Source organism: Salvelinus fontinalis, chromosome 5, assembly GCF_029448725.1.
Source record: "Salvelinus fontinalis isolate EN_2023a chromosome 5, ASM2944872v1, whole genome shotgun sequence".
NCBI lineage: Eukaryota > Metazoa > Chordata > Actinopteri > Salmoniformes > Salmonidae > Salvelinus > Salvelinus fontinalis.
Window position 1 is genome coordinate 5,846,386 of NC_074669.1, and position 22,267 is coordinate 5,868,652.

The following is a 22,267-nucleotide window of genomic DNA, read 5'->3' on the forward strand; positions in this document are numbered from 1 at the left end:
TATATCCTACCTTGTTGGCCCTACTCGGGGGTATAGTCGGACGGGGCCACAGTGTCTCCCGACCCCTCCTGTCTCAGCCTCCAGCAATTATGCTGCAATAGTTCATGTGGCGGGTGGCTAGGGTCAGTCTGTTATATCTGGAGTATTTATCCTGTCTTATCCGGTGTCCTGTGTGAATTTAAGTATGCTCCCTCTAATTTTCTTTCTCTCTCTTTCTCTTTCTCTTCTCTCGGAGGACATGAGCCCTAGGACCGTGCCTCAAGACTTCCTGGCCTGATGACTCCTTGCAGTCCCCAGTCCACCTGGTTGTGCTGCTGCTCCAGTTTGAACTTTTCTGCCTGCGACACTGGAGTTCTCGAGCTTAGAGCCTGCACAACCCGTCCTGGCTGGATGGTTATCTTTGCCCTGCACATGCGGGGAGCTGGCACAGGACGCACTGGGCTGTGCAGATGCACCGGAGACACTGTGTGTAGAGCCGGCGCAGGATATACTGGTCCGAGGAGGCGCACTGGAGGTCTGGAGAGCAGGGCTGGCACAACCCGTCCTGGCTGGATGCTCACCCTAGCCCGGCAGATGCGGGGAGCTGGGATGTAGCGCACCGGGCTGTGAACGCGCACTGGAGACCGTGCGCTCCACCGCATAACACGGTGCCTGACCAGTACGACGCTCGCCACGGTAAGCACGAGGAGTTGGCTCAGGTCTCCAACCTGACTCAACCAATCTCCTCGTGTGCCCCCCCCCCCCAAAAAAATTGGGGGCTGCCTCTTGGGCTTCCTCGCTAACCGTGTAGGTCTCGCCGACTTCATTCTCCGGTATCCCTCTTTGCACTGCTCAATTGAATCCCAGGCGGGCTCTGGCACTTTCCCTGAGTCGACCGACCACCTCTCTACCTCCTCCCAGGTTGTCTTATACTCCTGGCCACGCTGCTTGGTCCATTGGTGGTGGGAAGTTCTGTCACGGCCGTTAAATGAACTGGACAAAGGTGCAGCGTGGTGAGCGTACATATTCCTTTATTTAAGAATGACGCCGACAAAAACAATAAACCATACAAAAACGACCGTGAAGCTTAAGGCTATAGTGCCAACAAACAAAGACAACTTCCCACCAAGAAAGGAGGGAAAAGGGCTACCTAAGTATGGTTCCCAATCAAAGACAACAATAGACAGCTGTCCCTGATTGAGAACCATACCCGGCCAAAACATAGAAATACAAAATCATAGAAAAACAAAACATAGAATGCCCACCCCAAATCACACCCTGACCAAACCAAATAGAGACATTAAAAGTCTCTCTAAGGTCAGGGCGTGACAGGTAGGCTTGATTACCAATGTTGGAATCAGCTAAACTCTGAACATTGAGATATTAAATAAATGATCAGAAGCATAGAATATAAGGAGTGAAAGAGGGTTTTATGTCAGAAGTTGGTTTTCTGAAGAACATAAAATATACGATTTATATACATGTAGTATATAAAGGAGTGAGATCTGTATAAAGACAGAAGGCTGTGGAATTTATTTTTGGTGGACGGCAGGAGATCTATGTGTTGATATAGGGGAGACAGATGGACATATGTGGATTAGGTGAAGGAGGGGTTGAGGTCAGGAGGTGAGGTCGGATCCCCTGAAGGGAGTAATAAGAGTTTTGGAGAGAAGGAGGATTGTCTTAAGTGGGATATATATATCTATATATCTATATATCTGTATATATCTGAGAAATGTTGGGTTGTCTGAATAACAGCTGTACAGAACCTTTGGGAATAATTAAACTTGGTTAAAGTTTCTCTAGAGTCCGTGAGTTATTTACTCTGAAAAATAAGAACCTACCACCAACAACAACGAGACAGCCTACAGGGAGGAGGTGAAGGCGCTCGGAGTGTGGAAAATAACCTCTCACTCAATGTCAGCAAAACAAAAGAGATTTACATTTACATTTAAGTCATTTAGCAGACACTCTTATCCAGAGCGACTTACAAATTGATGCATTCACCTTATGACATCCAGTGGAACAGCCACTTTACAATAGTGCATCTAAATCTTTTAAGGGGGGGGGGGGGGGTCAGAAGGATTGCTTTATCCTATCCTAGGTATTCCTTAAAGAGGTGGGGTTTCAGGTGTCTCCGGAAGGTGGTGATTGACTCCGCTGTCCTGGCGTCGTGAGGGAGTTTGTTCCACCATTGGGGTGCCAGAGCAGCGAACAGTTTTGACTGGGCTGAGCGGGAACTGTACTTCCTCAGTGGTAGGGAGGCGAGCAGGCCAGCGGTGGATGAACGCAGTGCCCTTGTTTGGGTGTAGGGCCTGATCAGAGCCTGAAGGTACTGAGGTGCCGTTCCCCTCACAGCTCCGTAGGCAAGCACCATGGTCTTGTAGCGGATGCGAGCTTCAACTGGAAGCCAGTGGAGAGAGCGGAGGAGCGGGGTGACGTGAGAGAACTTGGGAAGGTTGAACACCAGACGGGCTGCGGCGTTCTGGATGAGTTGTAGGGGTTTAATGGCACAGGCAGGGAGCCCAGCCAACAGCGAGTTGCAGTAATCCAGACGGGAGATGACAAGTGCCTGGATTAGGACCTGCGCCGCTTCCTGTGTGAGGCAGGGTCGTACTCTGCGGATGTTGTAGAGCATGAACCTACAGGAACGGGCCACCGCCTTGATGTTAGTTGAGAACGACAGGGTGTTGTCCAGGATCACGCCAAGGTTCTTAGCGCTCTGGGAGGAGGACACAATGGAGTTGTCAACCGTGATGGCGAGATCATGGAACGGGTAGTCCTTCCCCGGGAGGAAGAGCAGCTCCGTCTTGCCGAGGTTCAGCTTGAGATGGTGATCCGTCATCCACACTGATATGTCTGCCAGACATGCAGAGATGCGATTCGCCACCTGGTCATCAGAAGGGGGAAAGGAGAAGATTAATTGTGTGTCGTCTGCATAGCAATGATAGGAGAGACCATGTGAGGTTATGACAGAGCCAAGTGACTTGGTGTATAGCGAGAATAGGAGAGGGCCTAGAACAGAGCCCTGGGGGACACCAGTGGTGAGAGCGCGTGGTGAGGAGACAGATTCTCGCCACGCCACCTGGTAGGAGCGACCTGTCAGGTAGGACGCAATCCAAGCGTGGGCCGCGCCGGAGATGCCCAACTCGGAGAGGGTGGAGAGGAGGATCTGATGGTTCACAGTATCGAAGGCAGCCGATAGGTCTAGAAGGATGAGAGCAGAGGAGAGAGAGTTAGCTTTAGCAGTGCGGAGCGCCTCCGTGATACAGAGAAGAGCAGTCTCAGTTGAATGACTAGTCTTGAAACCTGACTGATTTGGATCAAGAAGGTCATTCTGAGAGAGATAGCAGGAGAGCTGGCCAAGGACGGCACGTTCAAGTTTTGGAGAGAAAAGAAAGAAGGGATACTGGTCTGTAGTTGTTGACATCGGAGGGATCGAGTGTAGGTTTTTTCAGAAGGGGTGCAACTCTCGCTCTCTTGAAGACGGAAGGGACGTAGCCAGCGGTCAAGGATGAGTTGATGAGCGAGGTGAGGTAAGGGAGAAGGTCTCCGGAAATGGTCTGGAGAAGAGAGGATGGGATAGGGTCAAGCGGGCAGGTTGTTGGGCGGCCGGCCGTCACAAGACGCGAGATTTCATCTGGAGAGAGAGGGGAGAAAGAGGTCAGAGCACAGGGTAGGGCAGTGTGAGCAGAACCAGCGGTGTCGTTTGACTTAGCAAACGAGGATCGGATGTCGTCGACCTTCTTTTCGAAATGGTTGACGAAGTCGTCTGCAGAGAGGGAGGAGGGGGGGGAGGGGGAGGAGGATTCAGGAGGGAGGAGAAGGTGGCAAAGAGCTTCCTAGGGTTAGAGGCAGATGCTTGGAATTTAGAGTGGTAGAAAGTGGCTTTAGCAGCAGAGGCTGAAGAGGAAAATGTAGAGAGGAGGGAGTGAAAGCATGCCAGGTCCGCAGGGAGGCGAGTTTTCCTCCATTTCCGCTCGGCTGCCCGGAGCCCTGTTCTGTGAGTTCGCAATGAGTCGTCGAGCCACGGAGCGGGAGGGGAGGACCGAGCCGGCCTGGAGGATAGGGGACATAGAGAGTCAAAGGATGCAGAAAGGGAGGAGAGGAGGGTTGAGGAGGCAGAATCAGGAGATAGGTTGGAGAAGGTTTGAGCAGAGGGAAGAGATGATAGGATGGAAGAGGAGAGAGTAGCGGGGGAGAGAGAGCGAAGGTTGGGACGGCGCAATACCATCCGGGTAGGGGCAGTGTGGGAAGTGTTGGATGAGAGCGAGAGGGAAAAGGATACAAGGTAGTGGTCGGAGACTTGGAGGGGAGTTGCAATGAGATTAGTGGAAGAACAGCATCTAGTAAAGATGAGGTCAAGCGTATTGCCTGCCTTGTGAGTAGGGGGGGAAGGTGAGAGGGTGAGGTCAAAAGAGGAGAGGAGTGGAAAGAAGGAGGCAGAGAGGAATGAGTCAAAGGTAGACGTGGGGAGGTTAAAGTCACCCAGAACTGTGAGAGGTGAGCCGTCCTCAGGAAAGGAGCTTATCAAGGCATCAAGCTCATTGATGAACTCTCCGAGGGAACCTGGAGGGCAATAAATGATAAGGATGTTAAGCTTGAAAGGGCTGGTAACTGTGACAGCATGGAATTCAAAGGAGGAGATAGACAGATGGGTAAGGGGAGAAAGAGAGAATGACCACTTGGGAGAGATGAGGATCCCGGTGCCACCACCCCGCTGACCAGAAGCTCTCGGGGTGTGCGAGAACACGTGGGCAGACGAAGAGAGAGCAGTAGGAGTAGCAGTGTTATCTGTGGTGAGCCATGTTTCCGTCAGTGCCAAGAAGTTAAGGGACTGGAGGGAAGCATAGGCTGAGATGAACTCTGCCTTGTTGGCCGCAGATCGGCAGTTCCAGAGGCTACCGGAGACCTGGAACTCCACGTGGGTCGTGCGGGCTGGGACCACCAGGTTAGGGTGGCCGCGGCCACGCGGTGTGAAGCGTTTGTATGGTCTGTGCAGAGAGGAGAGAACAGGGATAGACAGACACATAGTTGACAGGCTACAGAAGAGGCTACGCTAATGCAAAGGAGATTGGAATGACAAGTGGACTACACGTCTCGAATGTTCAGAAAGTTAAGCTTACGTTGCAAAAATCTTATTGACTAAAATGATTAAAATTATACAGTACTGCTGGAGTAGGCTGGCTAGCAGTGGCTGCGTTGTTGACTTTGTTTGAACGTGTAGCTGGCCAGGTAGCCTCGATAGCTGGCTAGGTAACCTCGGTAACTGGCCAGATAATTAGTCTAACTACACAAATGTCCTAGATACAAGGACAGCAAAGACAACTATGTAGCTAGCTAACACTAGCCAGCTAACACTACACTAATCAAATCGTTCCGTTGTAATGTAATAGTTTCTACAGTGCTGCTATTCGGTAGAAGTTGGCTAGCTAGCAGTGTTAGCAGTGTTGGCGGTGTTGACTAGCAGTATTGACTAGGTAGGGGAACGGCAGCGCGGCGGACGAAAATAGCTGGCTAGCTAACCGAAAATTACTCTAGACTCCACAGTTATCTTAGATACAAGGACAGCAAAGACAACTGTGTAACTACCTAACACTACACTAATTAAGTCGTTCCGTTGTTCCGTTGAATGTAAAAGATTCTACAGTGCTGCTATTCGGTAGCTAGCTAGCTAGCTAGCAGTGTTGATTACGTTACGTTAAAAGGACGAAAATAGCTGGCTAGCTAACCTAGAAAATCGCTCTAAACTACACAATTATCTTTGATACAAAGACGGCTATGTAGCTAGCTAGGATCAAACAAATCAAACCGTTGTACTGTAATGAAATGCAGTGAAAGTGTGATACTACCTGTGGAGCGAAGCGGAATGCGACCGGGTTGTTGAATGCGACCGGGTTGAACTAGATGATCGTGGACTTCAGGAAACAGCAAATCTTATCCACATCGATGGGACAGCAGTGGAGAAGGTGAAAAGTTTTAAGTTCCTCTGTGAACATATCACCGACAAACTGAAATGGTTCACCCACACAGACAGTGTGGTGAAGAAAGAACAACAGCGCCTCTTCAACCTCAGGAGGCTGAAAAAATGTGGCTTGTCACCTAAAACTCTCACAAACTTTTACAGGTGCACAATTGAGGGCATCTGTCACGTTCCTGACCTTATTTCCCTTGTTTTGTATTTATTTAGTATGGTCAGGGCGTGAGTTGAGGTGGGTTGCCTATGTGTGTTTTCTATGTTGTGATTTTGAGTTCGGCCTGGTATGATTCTCAATCAGAGGCAGCTGTCAATCGTTGTCCCTGATTGAGAATCATACTTAGGCAGCTGGGGTTTCATGTTTGGTTTGTGGGTGTTTGTTTCCTGTGTCAGTGTTTGTACCACACGGGACTGTTACGGTTAGTTGTTTTGTTATTTTGTATTGTGTATTGTTTTCGTGTATATTAAACATCATGGAAACTTACCACTCTGCGCATTGGTCTTCCGATCCTTCTCGCCTCGTCCGATGAGGAGGACAAAATAGACTATCCTTACAGCATCATGTCGGTGTAACAGTATAACTTTAAACCGTCCCCTCGCCCCGACCCGGGCGCGAACCAGGGACCCTCTGCACACATCAACAACAGTCACCCACGAAGCAGCGTTACCCATCGCTCCACAAAAGCCACGGCCCTTGCAAAGCAAGGGGCAACACTACTTAAGTCTCAGAGCAAGTGACGTAACTGATTGAAATGCTACTAGCGCGTACCCGCTAACTAGCTAGCCATTTCACATCCGTTACACTCACCCCCCTTTCAACCTCCTCCTTTTCCGCAGCAACCAGTGATCCGGGTCAACAGCATCAATGTAACAGTATAACTTTAAACCGTCCCCTCGCCCCGAAACGGGCGCGAACCAGGGACCCTCTGCACACATCAACGACGGTCGCCCACGAAGCATCGTTACCCATCGCTCCACAAAGGCCACGGCCCTTGCAAAGCAAGGGGCAACACTACTTAAGTCTCAGAGCAAGTGACGTAACTGATTGAAATGCTACTAGCGCGTACCCGCTAACTAGCTAGCCATTTCACATCCGTTACATCGGGCTGTCTCACCGCCTGGTATGGCAACTGCACAGCCCACAACCGCAGACCTCTCCAGAGGGTGGTATATTCAGAGGTTCCTTTGTCTTCTTCGACCTCGTGTTGCGTTTTGGGGTTGCGACTACTCAGACCTTGGCTGCAGCGCATGGTCACCTAGTCTAATATGTAAATTCTTATCTCACATGTTTTATACCCTCGGGTCAGAAATGGGCGTTTCCGCCTTTATGACAAGTTCTCTGGGCATATGTAGGTAGGATGCAAGGTCTGGGTTTTACAAGACAACTAACTTCACATTTCATCTTTACAAAAACATTCTCTTTGATCTGGACATTTTACAAACAACATACAGTATGCAAACATCAGGTACATGTTATGAAAACTCTTCAAGTTACAATATTTTTGTTATAACGTCGTCTTTTAAATTGTATTAACATCACAAAAACGACATTCATTTTCATATTCCATCTATCGTCATTACTACAATTTTGGCTGACAAAACATATTGTCCCAAAGTCCATTTATTGCATGTTATTGTTCTGAGGTAGATTCTCCATAGGCCCATCATACATTCCATTCCTCCACAATGAGAGGACAAAGGGATTGTCTGCTGCCTTAAGATTTACAATGGGCGTGAGATGTCATAAAAACCACCACTTCCATACCTCTCGATCTTTCCCCCTCTTGTGGGTGTGAGATATGTCTCTTTAGGATTGTGGTCCATGGTAAACTGACCCTAACAGGCCAGTCATGACAACTGTATTCTATACTATCTATTCACCAATACATATCCTGAAAGCTATGTGCTGGATTCTGTCCAGCCTCTGAAGCAAAGTCTTTGCTCATTCCACTACTTTGACCCCATCTGCTCCTGCACCATGCCAACGGCCTGGGAGGACGGGACACCACCACTCAACACACCCTGGAACTCTTCTGAAGTCAAATCTCGTATGCCCAAATACTTCTCTGCAGCTGCCACCACAACATCTATTTTCTGTGATTTACGTTCCATTTCTGCATTACAGTTGATAACCATTGCTATGAACGCTAAGAAGCTAACTTTACTGAAGCATACAGTGCCTTCAGAAAGTATTCAGACCGCTTGACCTTTTCCACATTTTGTTAGGTAAAAGCCTTATTCTAAAATTGATTAAATCGTTTTCCCCTCATCAATCTACACACAATACCCCATAATGACAAAGCAAAAACAATTTTTTTGTACATTTTGTGAATTTATAAAAAATTTAAAAAGCAGATTCTTTGCAGATCCTCTCAAGCTCTGTCAGGGAGCGTCGCTGTACAGCTATTTTCAGGTCTTTCCAGAGATGTTTGATCGGGTTCAAGTTCGGGCTCTGGCAGGGCCACTCAAGGACATTCAGAGACTTGTCACGAACCACTCCTGCGTTGTTTTGGCAGTGTGCTGTCGTGTCTTTACTATCATTAAATTGAAGACTTACAGTTTTTATCAAAGATTCTCTGTAAATAGTTATTACGCGATCAACTGATTAATAACGTAACTAATTAACTGGGAAGTTGGGGCAACAAGGAAAAATATTCAGATTACAAAGTTATCATTTCCTAAAATAACTTTTCAGATATTTTATCTGATCAATTAGTCTTCGAATTAATGAATTATTTACTTTACCTCACGTTAGTCTCATTCCAAACGTCGTAAATTGTTGGTTATCTGCACGAACCCAGTCTTCACTATGAGTCATCCATACATCAATTGTCTTAAATCATTTATTTATTAATAACTAAGTAATTCACCGAACTGCATAAACAAACAAACAAAGAAATTAAATGTGGTTACAAGAAATGATAGGAGAATCGGCCCTAGTGGGATAAACCGGCATGGCGGCTTGTTAGACCAAAGGCAAGTGGGGGTCGACTGAGATGACGCACTACAAAATGCATAATTATAACAATTGAAATGCTAATCCTTTGCACATGAACGCTCACTCATTCGGGAACAATTGCAATCAACATACACTGCTCAAAAAAATAAAGGGAACACTTAAACAACACAATGTAACTCCAAGTCAATCACACTTCTGTGAAATCAAACTGTCCACTTAGGAAGCAACACTGATTGACAATACATTTCACATGCTGTTGTGCAAATGGAATAGACAAAAGGTGGAAATTATAGGCAATTAGCAAGACACACCCAAAAAAGGAGTGATTCTGCAGGTGGTGACCACAGACCACTTCTCAGTTCCTATGCTTCCTGGCTGATGTTTTGTTCACTTTTGAATGCTGGCGGTGCTTTCACTCTAGTGGTAGCATGAGACAGAGTCTACAACCCACACACGTGGCTCAGGTAGTGCAGCTCATCCAGGATGGCACATCAATGCGAGCTGTGGCAAGAAGGTTTGTTGTGTCTGTCAGCGTAGTGTCCAGAGCATGGAGGCGCTACCAGGAGACAGGCCAGTACATCAGGAGACGTGGAGGAGCTAAGCTAAGCTAATGGTAAGCTAATATAACGCTATATTGTGTTTTCGCTGTAAAACACTTAGAAAATCTGAAATATTGGCTGGATTCACAAGATCTGTGTCTTTCATCTGCTGTACGCTGTGTATTTTTAAGAAATGTTTTATGATGAGTAATTAGCTAATACACGATGGTCTCTGTAGTTATTCTAGTCGCTTTGGTGAGAGTTGTGATAGTGGCTGCAATGGTAAACTATGATTTATACCTGAAATATGCACATTTTTCTAACAAAACATATGCTATACAATAAATATGTTATCAGACTGTCATCTGATGAAGTTGTTTCTTGGTTAGTGGCTATTTATATCTTTATTTGGTCGAATTTGTGATAGCTACTGATGGAGTAAAAAAATGGTGGAGTATGGAAGTGGTGTCTTTTTCTAACGTGGTTAGCTAATAGATTTACATATTGTGTCTTCCCTGTAAAACATTTTAAAAATCAGAAATGATGGCTGGATTCACAAGATGTGTATCTTTCATTTGGTGTCTTGGACTTGTGATTTCATGAACATTTTATTATATGATATCCCTGTGGCTTTAGGCTAGGCTATGCTAGTCAGCTTTTTTGATGGGGGTGCTCCCGGATCCGGGTTTGTGAGGCGTTAGAGGTTAAACAGTCCAAAATCATATTACACAATTATACAAACAGTATCATACTCACTCATTCATCTTATACAACAAATAGATGTAAACCTCATATCTGAGGCTATTAAATAAACAGCGGTATGGTAATGTAGCCACACAGTCTCCCATGAGTTTCCCCAAGTTGTAACAAACGGACCAGTTCGAAGCTGGATTCTTCACCGATGTTTTATACTTTCTCCGGAACATGAAATTTGTCCGTACCTCAAGTTCTGTGAGGTGGAAGAAATCCCTTTGTTCTCTATGAAAGTGTACCCAGGGTCTTCTACTCAGGAATTTACGACCTCTCTCTGACCACAGCAGCATAGTTGTAGGGGGCAGAGAGAGGCAGGGAGAGGGGGATGGGGCTTGCTGTACCCAATCAGGCAACGTCATGACAGTGGTTAGGGTCATTGTCCTGTTGGAAGGTGAACTATTGCCCCAGTATGAGATCCTGAGCGCTCTGGAGCAGGTTTTCATCAAGGATCTCTCTGTACTTTGCTCCGTTCATCTTTGCCTCGATCTCCCAGTCCCTGTCACTGAAAAACATCGCCACTGTATGATGCTTCACTGTAGGGATGGTGCCAGGTTTCATCCAGACGTGACGCTTGGCATTTAGGCCAAAGAGTTCAATCTTGATTTCATCAGACCAGAGAATTGTTTCTCATGGTCTGAGAGTCATAAGGTGCCTTTTGACAACTCCAAGCGGGCTGTCATGCGCCTTTTACTGAGAAGTGGCTTCCGTCTGGCCGCTCTACCATAAAGGCCTGATAGGTTGAGTGCTGCAGAGATTGTTGTCCTTCTGGAAGTGACCATCGGGTGACCATTGGGTTCTTGGTCACCTCCCTGACTATGGCCCTTCTTCCTCGATTGCTCAGTTGAGTGGGCAGGCGGCCAGCTCTAGGAAGAGTCTTGGTGTTTTCAAACTTCTTCCAATTAAGAATGTTCTTGGGGACCTTCAATGCTGCAGAAATTCTTTGGTACCCTTCCCCAGATCAGTGCCTTGACACAATCCTGTCTCGGAGCTCTACGGAGAATTCCTTCGACCTCATGGCTTGGTTTTTGCTCTGACATACACTGTCAACTGTGGGACCTTATATAGACAGGTGTGTGCCTTTCAAAAACATGTCGAATCAATTTAATTTACCATAGGTGGACTCCAATCAAGTGTAGAACCATCTCAATGATGATCAATGGAAACAGGATGCACCCGATTTCAATTTCGAGTCTCATAGTAAAGGGTCTGAATACTTACGTAAATAAAGCATTTCTGTTTTTTATATATTTTTTATAAATTTGCAACATTTTTAATAACCTGTTTAGACTTTGTCATTGTGGGATATTGTGTGTAGATTGCTGAGGATTTTTTAAAATCCATTTCAGAAAAAGGCTGTAATGTAACAAAATGTGGAAAAAGTCAAGGGGTCTGAATACCTTCCGAAGGCACTGTATATCACTCGTTGGCCTATCCCTCTGTGCTGGCACAGATCTACTACTCACAGGGATCCTATCAGGATCCCTCGCCCTTGACCCATCCTCCTCTACTTTCTTCACTGCATCAGCATACGACACCTTCTGCACTACTCTCTAGCCACCTCAACCTGCCTCTCTCTCACCAGACACTTCTGATCCCCAGCAACATGGACACCCCTACAGTTGACACACAACTTTATCCACTGAAACTACACAATCCTCTATCACATGCCCTTCTGCACACTTCCCACATCTTGGAATTTCCCCTCCTACAAACTTCTGCAACTTGACCATAAACATTGCACCTGAAACAGCTCAGTGGATTACGCACAAAGACTCTAACAGGATAACTGATATATCCTAACATGACTTTGTCGGGTAAAGACTCAAAACTCAAAAGGACTGAGTGACTCCTCTGTTTCACCACGCTCACCACCGGGTCTGCGTCGCACCAAACGGTGGGCAGCAACTTCAATTGCTCCACCTCCACACTTAATGCTACCTCGGAAAACACTCCTTTCAATGGTGCCCTGTTCCTGAGAGCAAAGCAAGAAACAGATATTGACCCAAGTTGCGTGACACGGAGCTTCCACTCCCTCTGGTCAGAAGAAACACAAACAAATATCACAAGTCCACTACAGGTTACCTAGGTTACCTTCACTGATTCAACTGCACCCAACTCCTTTCCCACCCACCCTGAAACCACAAATGGATCTGCCACCAGGTATGGATCTACTTTCTCCAAAAATGTAACTTCTACTGCACTAGATTCTTCTTTATAATGTCCATTGATGCCAGGCTCTGAACTCTTCTCCTTACCTTCTACCTCACTTAACTCTCCCTCATTCATTTCCATTTCACTTCCAGAACTTGGCGCAGGACTCACTCTGTTTGCACTTGAATTATAACATTTGAAATGTCTCTAATCTTTTGAAACTTTTGTGAGTGTAATGTATACTGTTCATTTCTGTTTATTTATTTTTTTTGTTTATTTCACTTTTGTTTATTATCTATTTCACCTGCTTTGACAATGTAAACATATGTTTCATTTGCCTATAAGGCCAGTTGAATTGAATATAATTGAGAAAGAGAGAGAGAGGTATGTATAGGGGACATGAGTCAGTCATGGTTACTCAAAGTTATGTGATGAGGTAGCCCCGCCTGCAACTTCAAAATCAGTGTCGGCCCAATAGAAAATATTCTCTTGGTGTAATGATCAAAATGTTGGTTTTCTTCCGTGGTAGACCTGGGTTCTTATCCCGTCAGTTACATGAAGCAGTCTATTCTCTGAAAGGGGTACAGACAGCCTGCTCCCAACAGTGGGGTCAGTGGGATTGAAGAGGGGCCCCTCTCTCTCTCTCTCTCTCTCTCTCTCTCTCTGACCGGAGGAGACAGGTACAATAGTGTGTCTCCTCCGGTCAACAATACTCACCTTAAGAGACTCCACAGCCTGTCTGAGCTCCTTCAGCTCCTTCTCTCTCTCCTGGAATCTCTGCTGGACCTTCTGCTGACTCATCCCCAGCTGCCTCTGTGGAGAATCACTCTTCAATGAGCTATCAAGCTTTATTTGTCCGGTAGATTAATAGTATAGCTATTTTTTGGACATTATAACTGGAACCTCCATCAGGAGCTAGCCAGCTAATTAGCTACTATATTTTTAGTCATTGTTAGCCACTGCTAGCGGCCTTTACCTTTAGCTCGGACTCCAGACGCTTTAGCACGGATAGCCTGGATAATACCTGCCAGTCTGCACAGCACGAAATCAGCCCTGAGCATATCGAATGTTTTTTTCCCCACTACATCACCGGGTTCCTGCCGCAAGCTCTGGACCACTACACCGGATCATCGCAGCTAGCTAGTTGCTACCGAGTGGCTATTGTGGCTAACGCCCTTGTCCAGAAGCATGCACCAGCTAGCCTCAAGCTAAGCCCATTTCCCAGCTAGTAAACGAAGTACACCAACTACAATACCGCTCTTGTCAATTGGCCTGGAACCTTTGTCGACACGGAGCCCCGCCAATCCATAACGACTGGTCTGCTGGTCTGCTGACGTAATTCGGCCGATGTGCTCTCAACCGGCCTCTGCATCGTGGATGTTGGTGTTGATCCATCTGCTATCCCCGGCCTTCTAGCTTCCTGAACGCCGTGTCTCCTGCTAGCCTTGCGTAGTAATCGATTACCGAACGGATCCCTGTTTCATCTTTGCTGCTCATTGGACCCTATGATCGCTCGGCTACACAGCTGATGCCTGCTGGACTGTTTATTAACATGGTACTTCATTTTGTTTATCTGTCGGCCCCAGCCTCGAACTCAGGCCCTGTGTGTAGTTAACAGACCCTCTCTGCCCATTCATCACCATTTACCCATTATTGTTGTCCTAGCTGTTTACCCATTGTTGTCTCACCCGTTGTTCTCTTAGCCCTCCCAATCAACACCTGTGTTTGCTTTATGCCTTTCTCTAACGTCAATATGCCTTGTATACTGTTGTTTAGGGCAGCTCTCATTGTTATATTTTATTGTGGAGCCCCTAGTCCTGCTCAACATGCCTCAGATAGCTCCTTGTCCGACCCCCCACACATGCAGAGACCGCACCTAGCTTAACTGGCGCCTCCAGAGATGAAACCTCTCTCATCGTCACTCAATGCCTAGGTTTACCCCCACTGTACTCACACCCTACCATACCCTTGTCTGTACATTATGCCCTGAATCTATTCTACTATGCCCAGAAATCTGCTCCTTTTATTCTCTGTTCCCAAGACGACCAGCTCTTAAAGCCTTTAGCCGTACCCTCATCCTACTCCTCCTCTGTTCCTCTGGTGATGTAGAGGTTAACCCAGGCCCTGTGTGTCCCCAGGCGCTCTCATTTGCGGACTTCTGCAACTGTAAAAGCCTTGGGTTCATGCATGTTAATAACATTAGAAGCCTCCTCCCTAAGTTTGCTTTATTCACTGCTTTAGCACACTCCGCCAACCCTGATGTCCTAGCCGTGTCTGAATCCTTGCTTAGGAAGGCCACCAAAAATTCAGAAATTTCCATCCCCAATTACAACATTTTCCGTCAAGAAAGAACTGCTAAAGGGGGCGGAATTGCAATCTACTGTAGAGATAGCCTGCAGAGTTCTGTCATACTATCCACGTCTATGCCCAAACAGTTCGAGCTTCTACTTTTAAAGATCCCTCTCTCCAGAAATAAGTCCCTCACTGTTGCCGCTTGTTATAGACCCCCTCAGCTCCCAGCTGTGCCCTGGACACCATATGTGAACTGATTGCCCCCCATCAATGTTCAGAGTTCGTGCTGCTATGTGACCTACATTAGGATATGCTAAACACCCCGGCCGTCCTACATTCTAAACTAGATGCCCTCAATCTCACACAAATTATCAAGGAACCTACCAGGTACAACCCCAAATCCGTAAACATGGGCACCCTCATAGATATCATCCTGACCAACTTGCCCTCCAAATACACCTCTGCTGTATTCAACCAGGATCTCAACGATCACTGCCTCATTGCCTGCGTCCGTTATGGGTCCGCGGTCAAATCACCACCCCTCATCACTGTCCAGCACTCCCTAAAACACTTCTGCGAGCAAGCCTTTCTAATCAACCTGGCCCGGGTATCCTGGAAGGATATTGACCTCATCCCGTCAGTAGAGGATGCCTGGTTGTTCTTTAAAAGTGCTTTCCTCACCATCTTAAATAAGCATGCCCCTTTCAAAAAATGTTGAACTAAGAACAGATACAGCCCTTGGTTCACTCCAGACTTGACTGGCCTTGACCAGAACAAAAACACCCTGTGGCGTACTGCACTAGCTTCGAATAGTCCCCGCGATATGCAACTTTTCAGGGAAGTCAGGAACCAATACACACAGTCAGTTAGGAAAGCAAAGGTTAGCTTTTAAAAACAGAAATTTGCATCCTGCAGCACTAATTCCAAAATGTTTTGGGACACTGCAAAGTCCATGGAGAATAAAAGTACCTCCTCCCAGCTGCGCACTGCACTGAGACTAGGAAACACTATAACCCCTGATAAATCCATGATAATCGAGAATTTCAATAAGCATTTCGGTACGGCTGGCCATGCTTTCCACCTGGCTACCCCAACCCAGGCCAGCAGCTCTGCACCCCCCACAGCAACTGGGCCAAGACCCCCCCCCTCTGCTTCTCCTTCACCCAAATCCAAACAGCTGATTTTCGGAAAGAGCTGCAAAACCTGGATCCCTACAAATCAGCTGGGCTAGACAATCTGGACCGTCTCTTCCTAAAACTATCCGCCGCCATTGTTGCAACCCCTATTACAAGTCTGTTCAACCTCTCTTTTGTATCATCTGAGATTCCTAAAGATTGGAAAGCTGCTGCGGTCATCCCCCTCTTCAAAGGGGGAGACACTCTTGACCCAAACTGTTATAGACCTACATCCATCCTGCCCTGCCTTTCTAAAGTCTTCGAAAGCCGAGTGAACAAACAGATCACCGACCATTTCGAATACCACCGTACCTTCTCCGCTTTGCAATCTGGTTTCGAGCTGGTCACGGGTGCACCTCAGCCACGCTCAAGGTCCTAAACGATATCATAATCTCTATCGATAAAAGACAGTACAGTGCAGCCATCTTCATCGACCTGGCCAAGGCTTTTGACTCTGTCAATCACCGTATTCTTATCGGCAGACTCAACTGACTTTTTTTCTCTAATGACTGCCTTGCCTGGTTCACTAACTACTTCTCAGATAGAGTTCAGTGTGTCAAATCAGATGGCTTGTTGTCCGGACCTCTGGCAGTCTCTATGGGTGTGCCACAGGGTTCAAATCTCGGGCCGAAAATGTTCTCTGTATATAGCAATGATGTCGCTCTTGCTGCGGGTGATTCTTTGATCCACCTCTACGAAGATGACACAATTCTGTATACATCTGGCCCTTCTTTGGACACTGTGTTAACTTCTCTAGGGTAGGGGGCAGCATTAGGAATTTTGGATGAAATGCATGCCCAAATTAAACGGCCTGTTTCTCGGGCCCAGAAGATATGATATGCATATAACTGGTAGAAGTCTCCAAAACTTTTAAAATAGTGTCTGTGAGTTTAACAGAACTGATTTGGCAGGCGAAAACCTGAAAAATCCATTCAGGAAGTATATAGTTTTCTATTCAATGCCATTACAGAATCCCTTGACTTAGGACTCAACTTGCAGTTTCTATGCCTTCCACTAGATGTCAAAAGTCTTTAGAAAGTGTTTCAGTCTTGTATTCTGAAAAATTAGGAAGTAAGAGCAGTCTGAATGAGTGGACCCTAAAGTTTCACTGAGCTTTTTCTTGCGCACAACCGAGAGAGTGCGTTTCTTGTTTACATTTTATATTGACAACGTTATTGTCCGGTTGAAATAGTATAGATTATTTAGGCTAAAAACAACCTGAGGTTTGAATATAAACATGTTTCTATGAACATTACGGATACAATTTGGATTTTTTTGTCTTCCTGTTTTGACTGCGTTTGAGCCTGTGGATAACTGAAGAAAACGCGCAAACAAAACTGAGGTTTTTGGGTATAAAGAGACTTTATCGAACAAGAGGAACATTTATTGAGTAAATGAATGTCTGCTGAGTGCAACCATATGAATATCATCAAAGGTAAGGGATTAATTTGATCTCTATTTCTAAATTGTGTAACTGTTCTATCTGGCTGGCTACTGTTTGTAATGATTTGTCTTGTGGGCTATGTTCTCATAATCGTAATGTATGCTTTCGCCGTAAAGCATTTTTTAAATCTGACACCGTGGTTGGATTCACAAGAAGTTACTCTTTAAACCTATGTAAAATATGTTTTGTTTTCTGAATTTTTATAATGACTATTTCTGTATTTGAATTTGGCGCCCAGCAATTTCACTGGCTGTTGAAGAGGTGGGACGCTACCGTCTCACGTGCCCAAGAGAGGTTAACAAACCTCCAAACGAGCTTCAACGCCATACAACACTCCTTCCGCGGCCTCCAACTGCTCTTAAATGCTAGTTAAACTAAATGCATGCTCTTCAACTGATTGCTGCCCGCACCCGACCAGCATCACTACTCTGGACGGTTCTGACTTAGAATATGTGGACAACTACAAATACCTAGGTGTCTGGCTAGACTGTAAACTCTCCTTCAGGACTCACATTAAGCATATCCAATCCAAAGTTAAATCTAGAATTGGCTTCCTATTTTGCAACAAAGCCTCCTTCACTCATGCTGCCAAACATTCCCTATTAAAACTGACCATCCTACCGATCCTTGACTTTGGCGATGTCATTTACAAAACAGCCTCCAACACTCTACTCAGCAAATTGGATGCTGTCTATCACAGTGCCATCCGTTTTGTCACCAAAGCCCCGTATACTACCCACTACTGCGACCTGTATGCTCCCTTCGGCTGGTCCTCGCTACATATTCGTCACCAAACCCACTGGCTCCAGGTCATCTATAAGTCTTTGCTAGGTATCTCAGCTCACTGGTCATCATAGCAACACCCACCCGTAGCACGCGCTCCAGCAGGTATATTTCACTGATCATCCCCAAAGCCAACACCTACTTTTGCCGCCTTTCCTTCCAGTTCTCTGCTACCAGTCACTGGAACGAATTGCAAAAATCACTGAAGTTGGAGACTTATATCTCCCTCACTAACTTTAAGCGTCAGCTGTCAGAGCAGCTTATCAGTCGCTGCAGCTGTACACAGCCCATCTATAAATAGCCCATCCAACCAACTACCTACCTCATCCACATGTTTTGTTTTTTCTGCTCTTTTGCACACCAGTATAAATACTTGCACATCCTCATCTGCACGTATATCACTCCAGTGTAAATTTCTAAATTGTAATTACTTTGCCACTATTGGCCTATTTATGCCTTTGCCTCCTTACTTCATTTGCACACACCGTATACAGATGTTTCTATTGTGTTATTGACTGTACGTTTGTTTATCCCATGTGTAACTCTGTTGTTTTTGTCACACTGCTTTGTTTTATCTTGGCCTGGTCGCAGTTGTAAATGAGAACTTGTTCTCAACTGGCCTAAAATATATATTTAGTATTGTGACATAGGGCCCATAGAGAGGAAGGTCTAAAATATTGATGGTCCCTTTACAATATGATATTTATTCGTTGCTAGGTGAATGATTATAGTTTTATGGTTGGCATACATGCATCAAGGGGTTGAGACTGAACTTTGGACTCATTAAATGGCATTCAGAATGATAATAGTGTTTGACTTTAGAAAATGGTGATACATTGGAGCAAACTCAATATACTCAAGGTTTGTGTTCATATTTGTATATCAATTTCATTTGAATGATCTCATATTCAAACAGCCTTAGTTCCTACTCTATCATTAATTCTTTGTTTATCAGACAGTCACCAACAAGTTGTTCTGGTCTTACCTGTTTCTCAGTCCTCTCTGCTGCAGCTGACACTGTATCATGGCCTTTATGTTCATCCATTGTACACAGATAACAGATACACTGCTGATCGGTACGACAGTAAACCTCCAGCAGTTTGTCATGATGAGAGCAGATCTTCTCCTGTAGTTGTGCGGTGGCTTTGACCAACTTGTGCTTCTTCAAAGCAGGAGATTCATAGTGCGATTGGAGGTGAGTCTCACAGTAAGAGGCCAGACACGGCAGACAGGACATGAGGGCTTTCCGCTTTCTGGTCCCAGTGCAGACGTCACACGCCACATCTCCAGGTCCACCATAGCACACAGCAGGAGGGAGACCAGCCTGGAGTTCTGTCTTCTTCAGTTTCTCCATCATCTCAGCCAACATGTTATTTTTCCTCAGATTAGGCCTTGGAGTGAAGGTCTCTTTGCACTGAGGACAGCTATAGACCCCTTTCAGAACATCCTGATCCCAGCAGCCCTCAATACAGTTTCTACAGTAATTGTGTCCACAGGGGATGGTGACTGGTTCCTTCAGTAGATCCAGACAGACAGAACAACAGAACTGGTCCTGGTCCAGCTGAACTCCCTGCTGAGCCATATGGATGGATTTTCACTCTCACACAGACAGACAACACAGAGACTCAGATCAGTTTAATTTCTTCGGAAGAGAGTTTGTGGGAGGGGGAGGGACTTCCTGGTTCTGCCAGAGGTGGGGTTAGAGGGAGGGAGGGGTGCTGAGAGGGAGCCAGTGAGGTAGAAGTTAGAGGGAGGGAGGTAGGGAGGGAGGGAGGGAACTGCATGCAAAGTATAGAGTAATTGACTCTGGCCCCCTCCCAGTTAGGGGGAGTGATGAGCTCTACAGCAGAGTTTCACAACTCAATCGCTGGTTGAAAACTGTTTTCTGCCCCTCCCAAAAGATAGAATTTGAAGATAATTGGCCCTCTTCCTGGCACTCACACACAAACAGGACCAAGCCTGACCTGCTGAGGAGTGACGGACTCCATCCTAGCTGGAGGGGTGCTCTCATCTTATCTACGAACATAGACAGGGCTCTAACTCCCCACAATGAACGCTTGTCTGGACAATGAAATAGGGTGCAGGCCAGGCAGCAGGCTGTTAGCCAGCCTGCCAGCTTAGTGGAGTCTGCCACTAGCACAGCCAGTGTAGGCAGCTCAGCTATCCCCATTGAGACCGTGTCTGTGCCTCAACCTAGGTTGGGCAAAACTCAACATGGCGGTGTTCGCCTTAGCAATCTCACTGGAATAAAGACCTCTTCCATTCCTGACATTATTGAAAGAGATTGTGATACCTCACATCTCAAAATAAGGCTACCTAATGTTAGATCCCTCACTTCCAAGGCAGTTATAGTCAATTAACTAATCACTGATCATAATCTTGATGTGATTGGCCTGACTGAAACATGGCTGAGGCCTCACCTCCTGGTTACACGAGTGACCATATCCCCCGCGCATCCCGCAAAGGCGGAGGTGTTGCTAACATTTATGATAGCAAAATTCAATTTACCAAGAAATACTAAAACGTTTTCGTCTTTTGAGTTTCTAGTCATGAAATCTATGCAGCCGGCTCAATCACTTTTTATAACTACTGTTTACAGGCCTCCTGGGCCATATACAGCGTTCCTCACTGAGTTCCCTGAATTCCTATCGGACCTTGTAGTCATGGCAAATAATATTCAAATTTTTGGGGACTTTAATATTCACATGGAAAAGTCAACAGACCCAGTCCAAAAGGCTTTCGTAGCAATCATCGACTCAAGTGGGTTTTGTCCAACATGTCTCCGGACCTACTCACTGACACAGTCATGCTCTGGACTTAGTTTTGTTCAGTGGAATAAATGTTGTGGATCTTAATGTTTATCCTCATAATCCTGGACTATCGGACCACCATTTTCTTACGTTTGCAAACACAACAAATAATCTGCTCAGACCCCAACCAAGGATCATCAAAAGTCGTGCTCTAAATTCTCGGACAACCCAAAGATTCCTAGATGCCCTTCCAGACTCCCTCCACCTACCCAAGGACATCAGAGTACAAAAATCGTTTAACTTCTCTGATCTACCCATCCCGGTATCGGGATAATTGTCATCAGCAACGCTGAATAGCATAGCGCCACAGTCAAATAATATTACTAAAAAATATTCATATTCATGAAATCACAAGTGCAATATTGCAAAAAACAGCTTAGCCTTTTGTTAATCCACCTGTCATCTCAGATTTTGAAATTATGCTTTACAACGAAAGCAATACAAGCGTTTGTGTAAGTTTATCGATCGCTCGACAAAACATTAAGTACACTTAGCATCAGGTAACTTGGTCACGAAAATCAGAAAAGCAATCAAATTAATCGTTTACCTTTGATGATCTTCGGATGTTTTCACTCACGAGACTCCCAGTTAGACAACAAATGTTGCTTTTGTTCATAAAGATATTTTTATATCGAAAATACCTCCGTTCGTTTGGCGCGTTATTCTCAGAAATCCACAGGAAAGAGCGGTCACGACAACGCAGACAAATTCCAAATAATATCCATAATGTCCACAGAAACATGACAAACGTTTTTTATAATCAATCCTCAGGTTGTTTTTCAAATATATATTTGATCATATATCAACCGGGATTGTTGGTTTTTCAATAGGACCGGGAGAAACAATGGCCGCCTTTCTCTGTTGCGCAAAACTCACTCTGAGAGCCCCCACCTATCCACTTACGCAATGTGATCGTTCTCGCTCATTTCTCAAAATAAAAGCCTGAAACTATGTCTAAAGACTGTTGACACCTTAGGGAAGCCATAGAAAAAGGAGTCTGGTTGATATCCCTTTAAATGGATGAAAGGCATGCATAAGAACAGAGAGGTTTCAAAAAGAGGCACTTCCTGACTGGATTTTCCTCAGGTTTTCACCTGCAATATCAGTTCTGTTAAACACACAGACAATATTTTGACCGTTTTGGAAACTTTAGAGTGTTTTCTATCCCAATCTGACAATTATATGCATATTCTAGTTTCGGAGGCTGAGAAATAGGCAGTTTCAAATGGGTACGTTTTTTAGCCAAAAACGAAAATACTGCCCCCTATACTTAAGAAGTTTTAACCACCTAACTGAGGAACTCAATTTAACCTTGCGCAATACCCTAGATGCAGTCGCACCCCTAAAAACAAAAAACATTTGTCATCAGAAACTAGCTCCATGGTATACAGAAAATGCCCGATCT

General features: G+C 45.6%; 1 protein-coding gene across 1 annotated transcript in view; it reads right to left on the reverse strand.

Moving 5' to 3' along the window:
• LOC129854970 (tripartite motif-containing protein 16-like) overlaps nucleotides 1-19,634 on the reverse strand; it is a 31,310-nt gene extending 11,676 nt beyond the window's left edge. The window contains exons 1-2 of the mRNA XM_055922183.1: nucleotides 19,020-19,634; nucleotides 13,076-13,204 (exon numbers count right to left, since the gene is read on the reverse strand). Coding sequence (XP_055778158.1) covers nucleotides 13,076-13,204; nucleotides 19,020-19,634 — 744 coding nt within the window. The remainder of the gene's footprint in view (nucleotides 1-13,075; nucleotides 13,205-19,019) is intronic.
• Nucleotides 19,635-22,267: the final 2,633 nt, after the last annotated feature.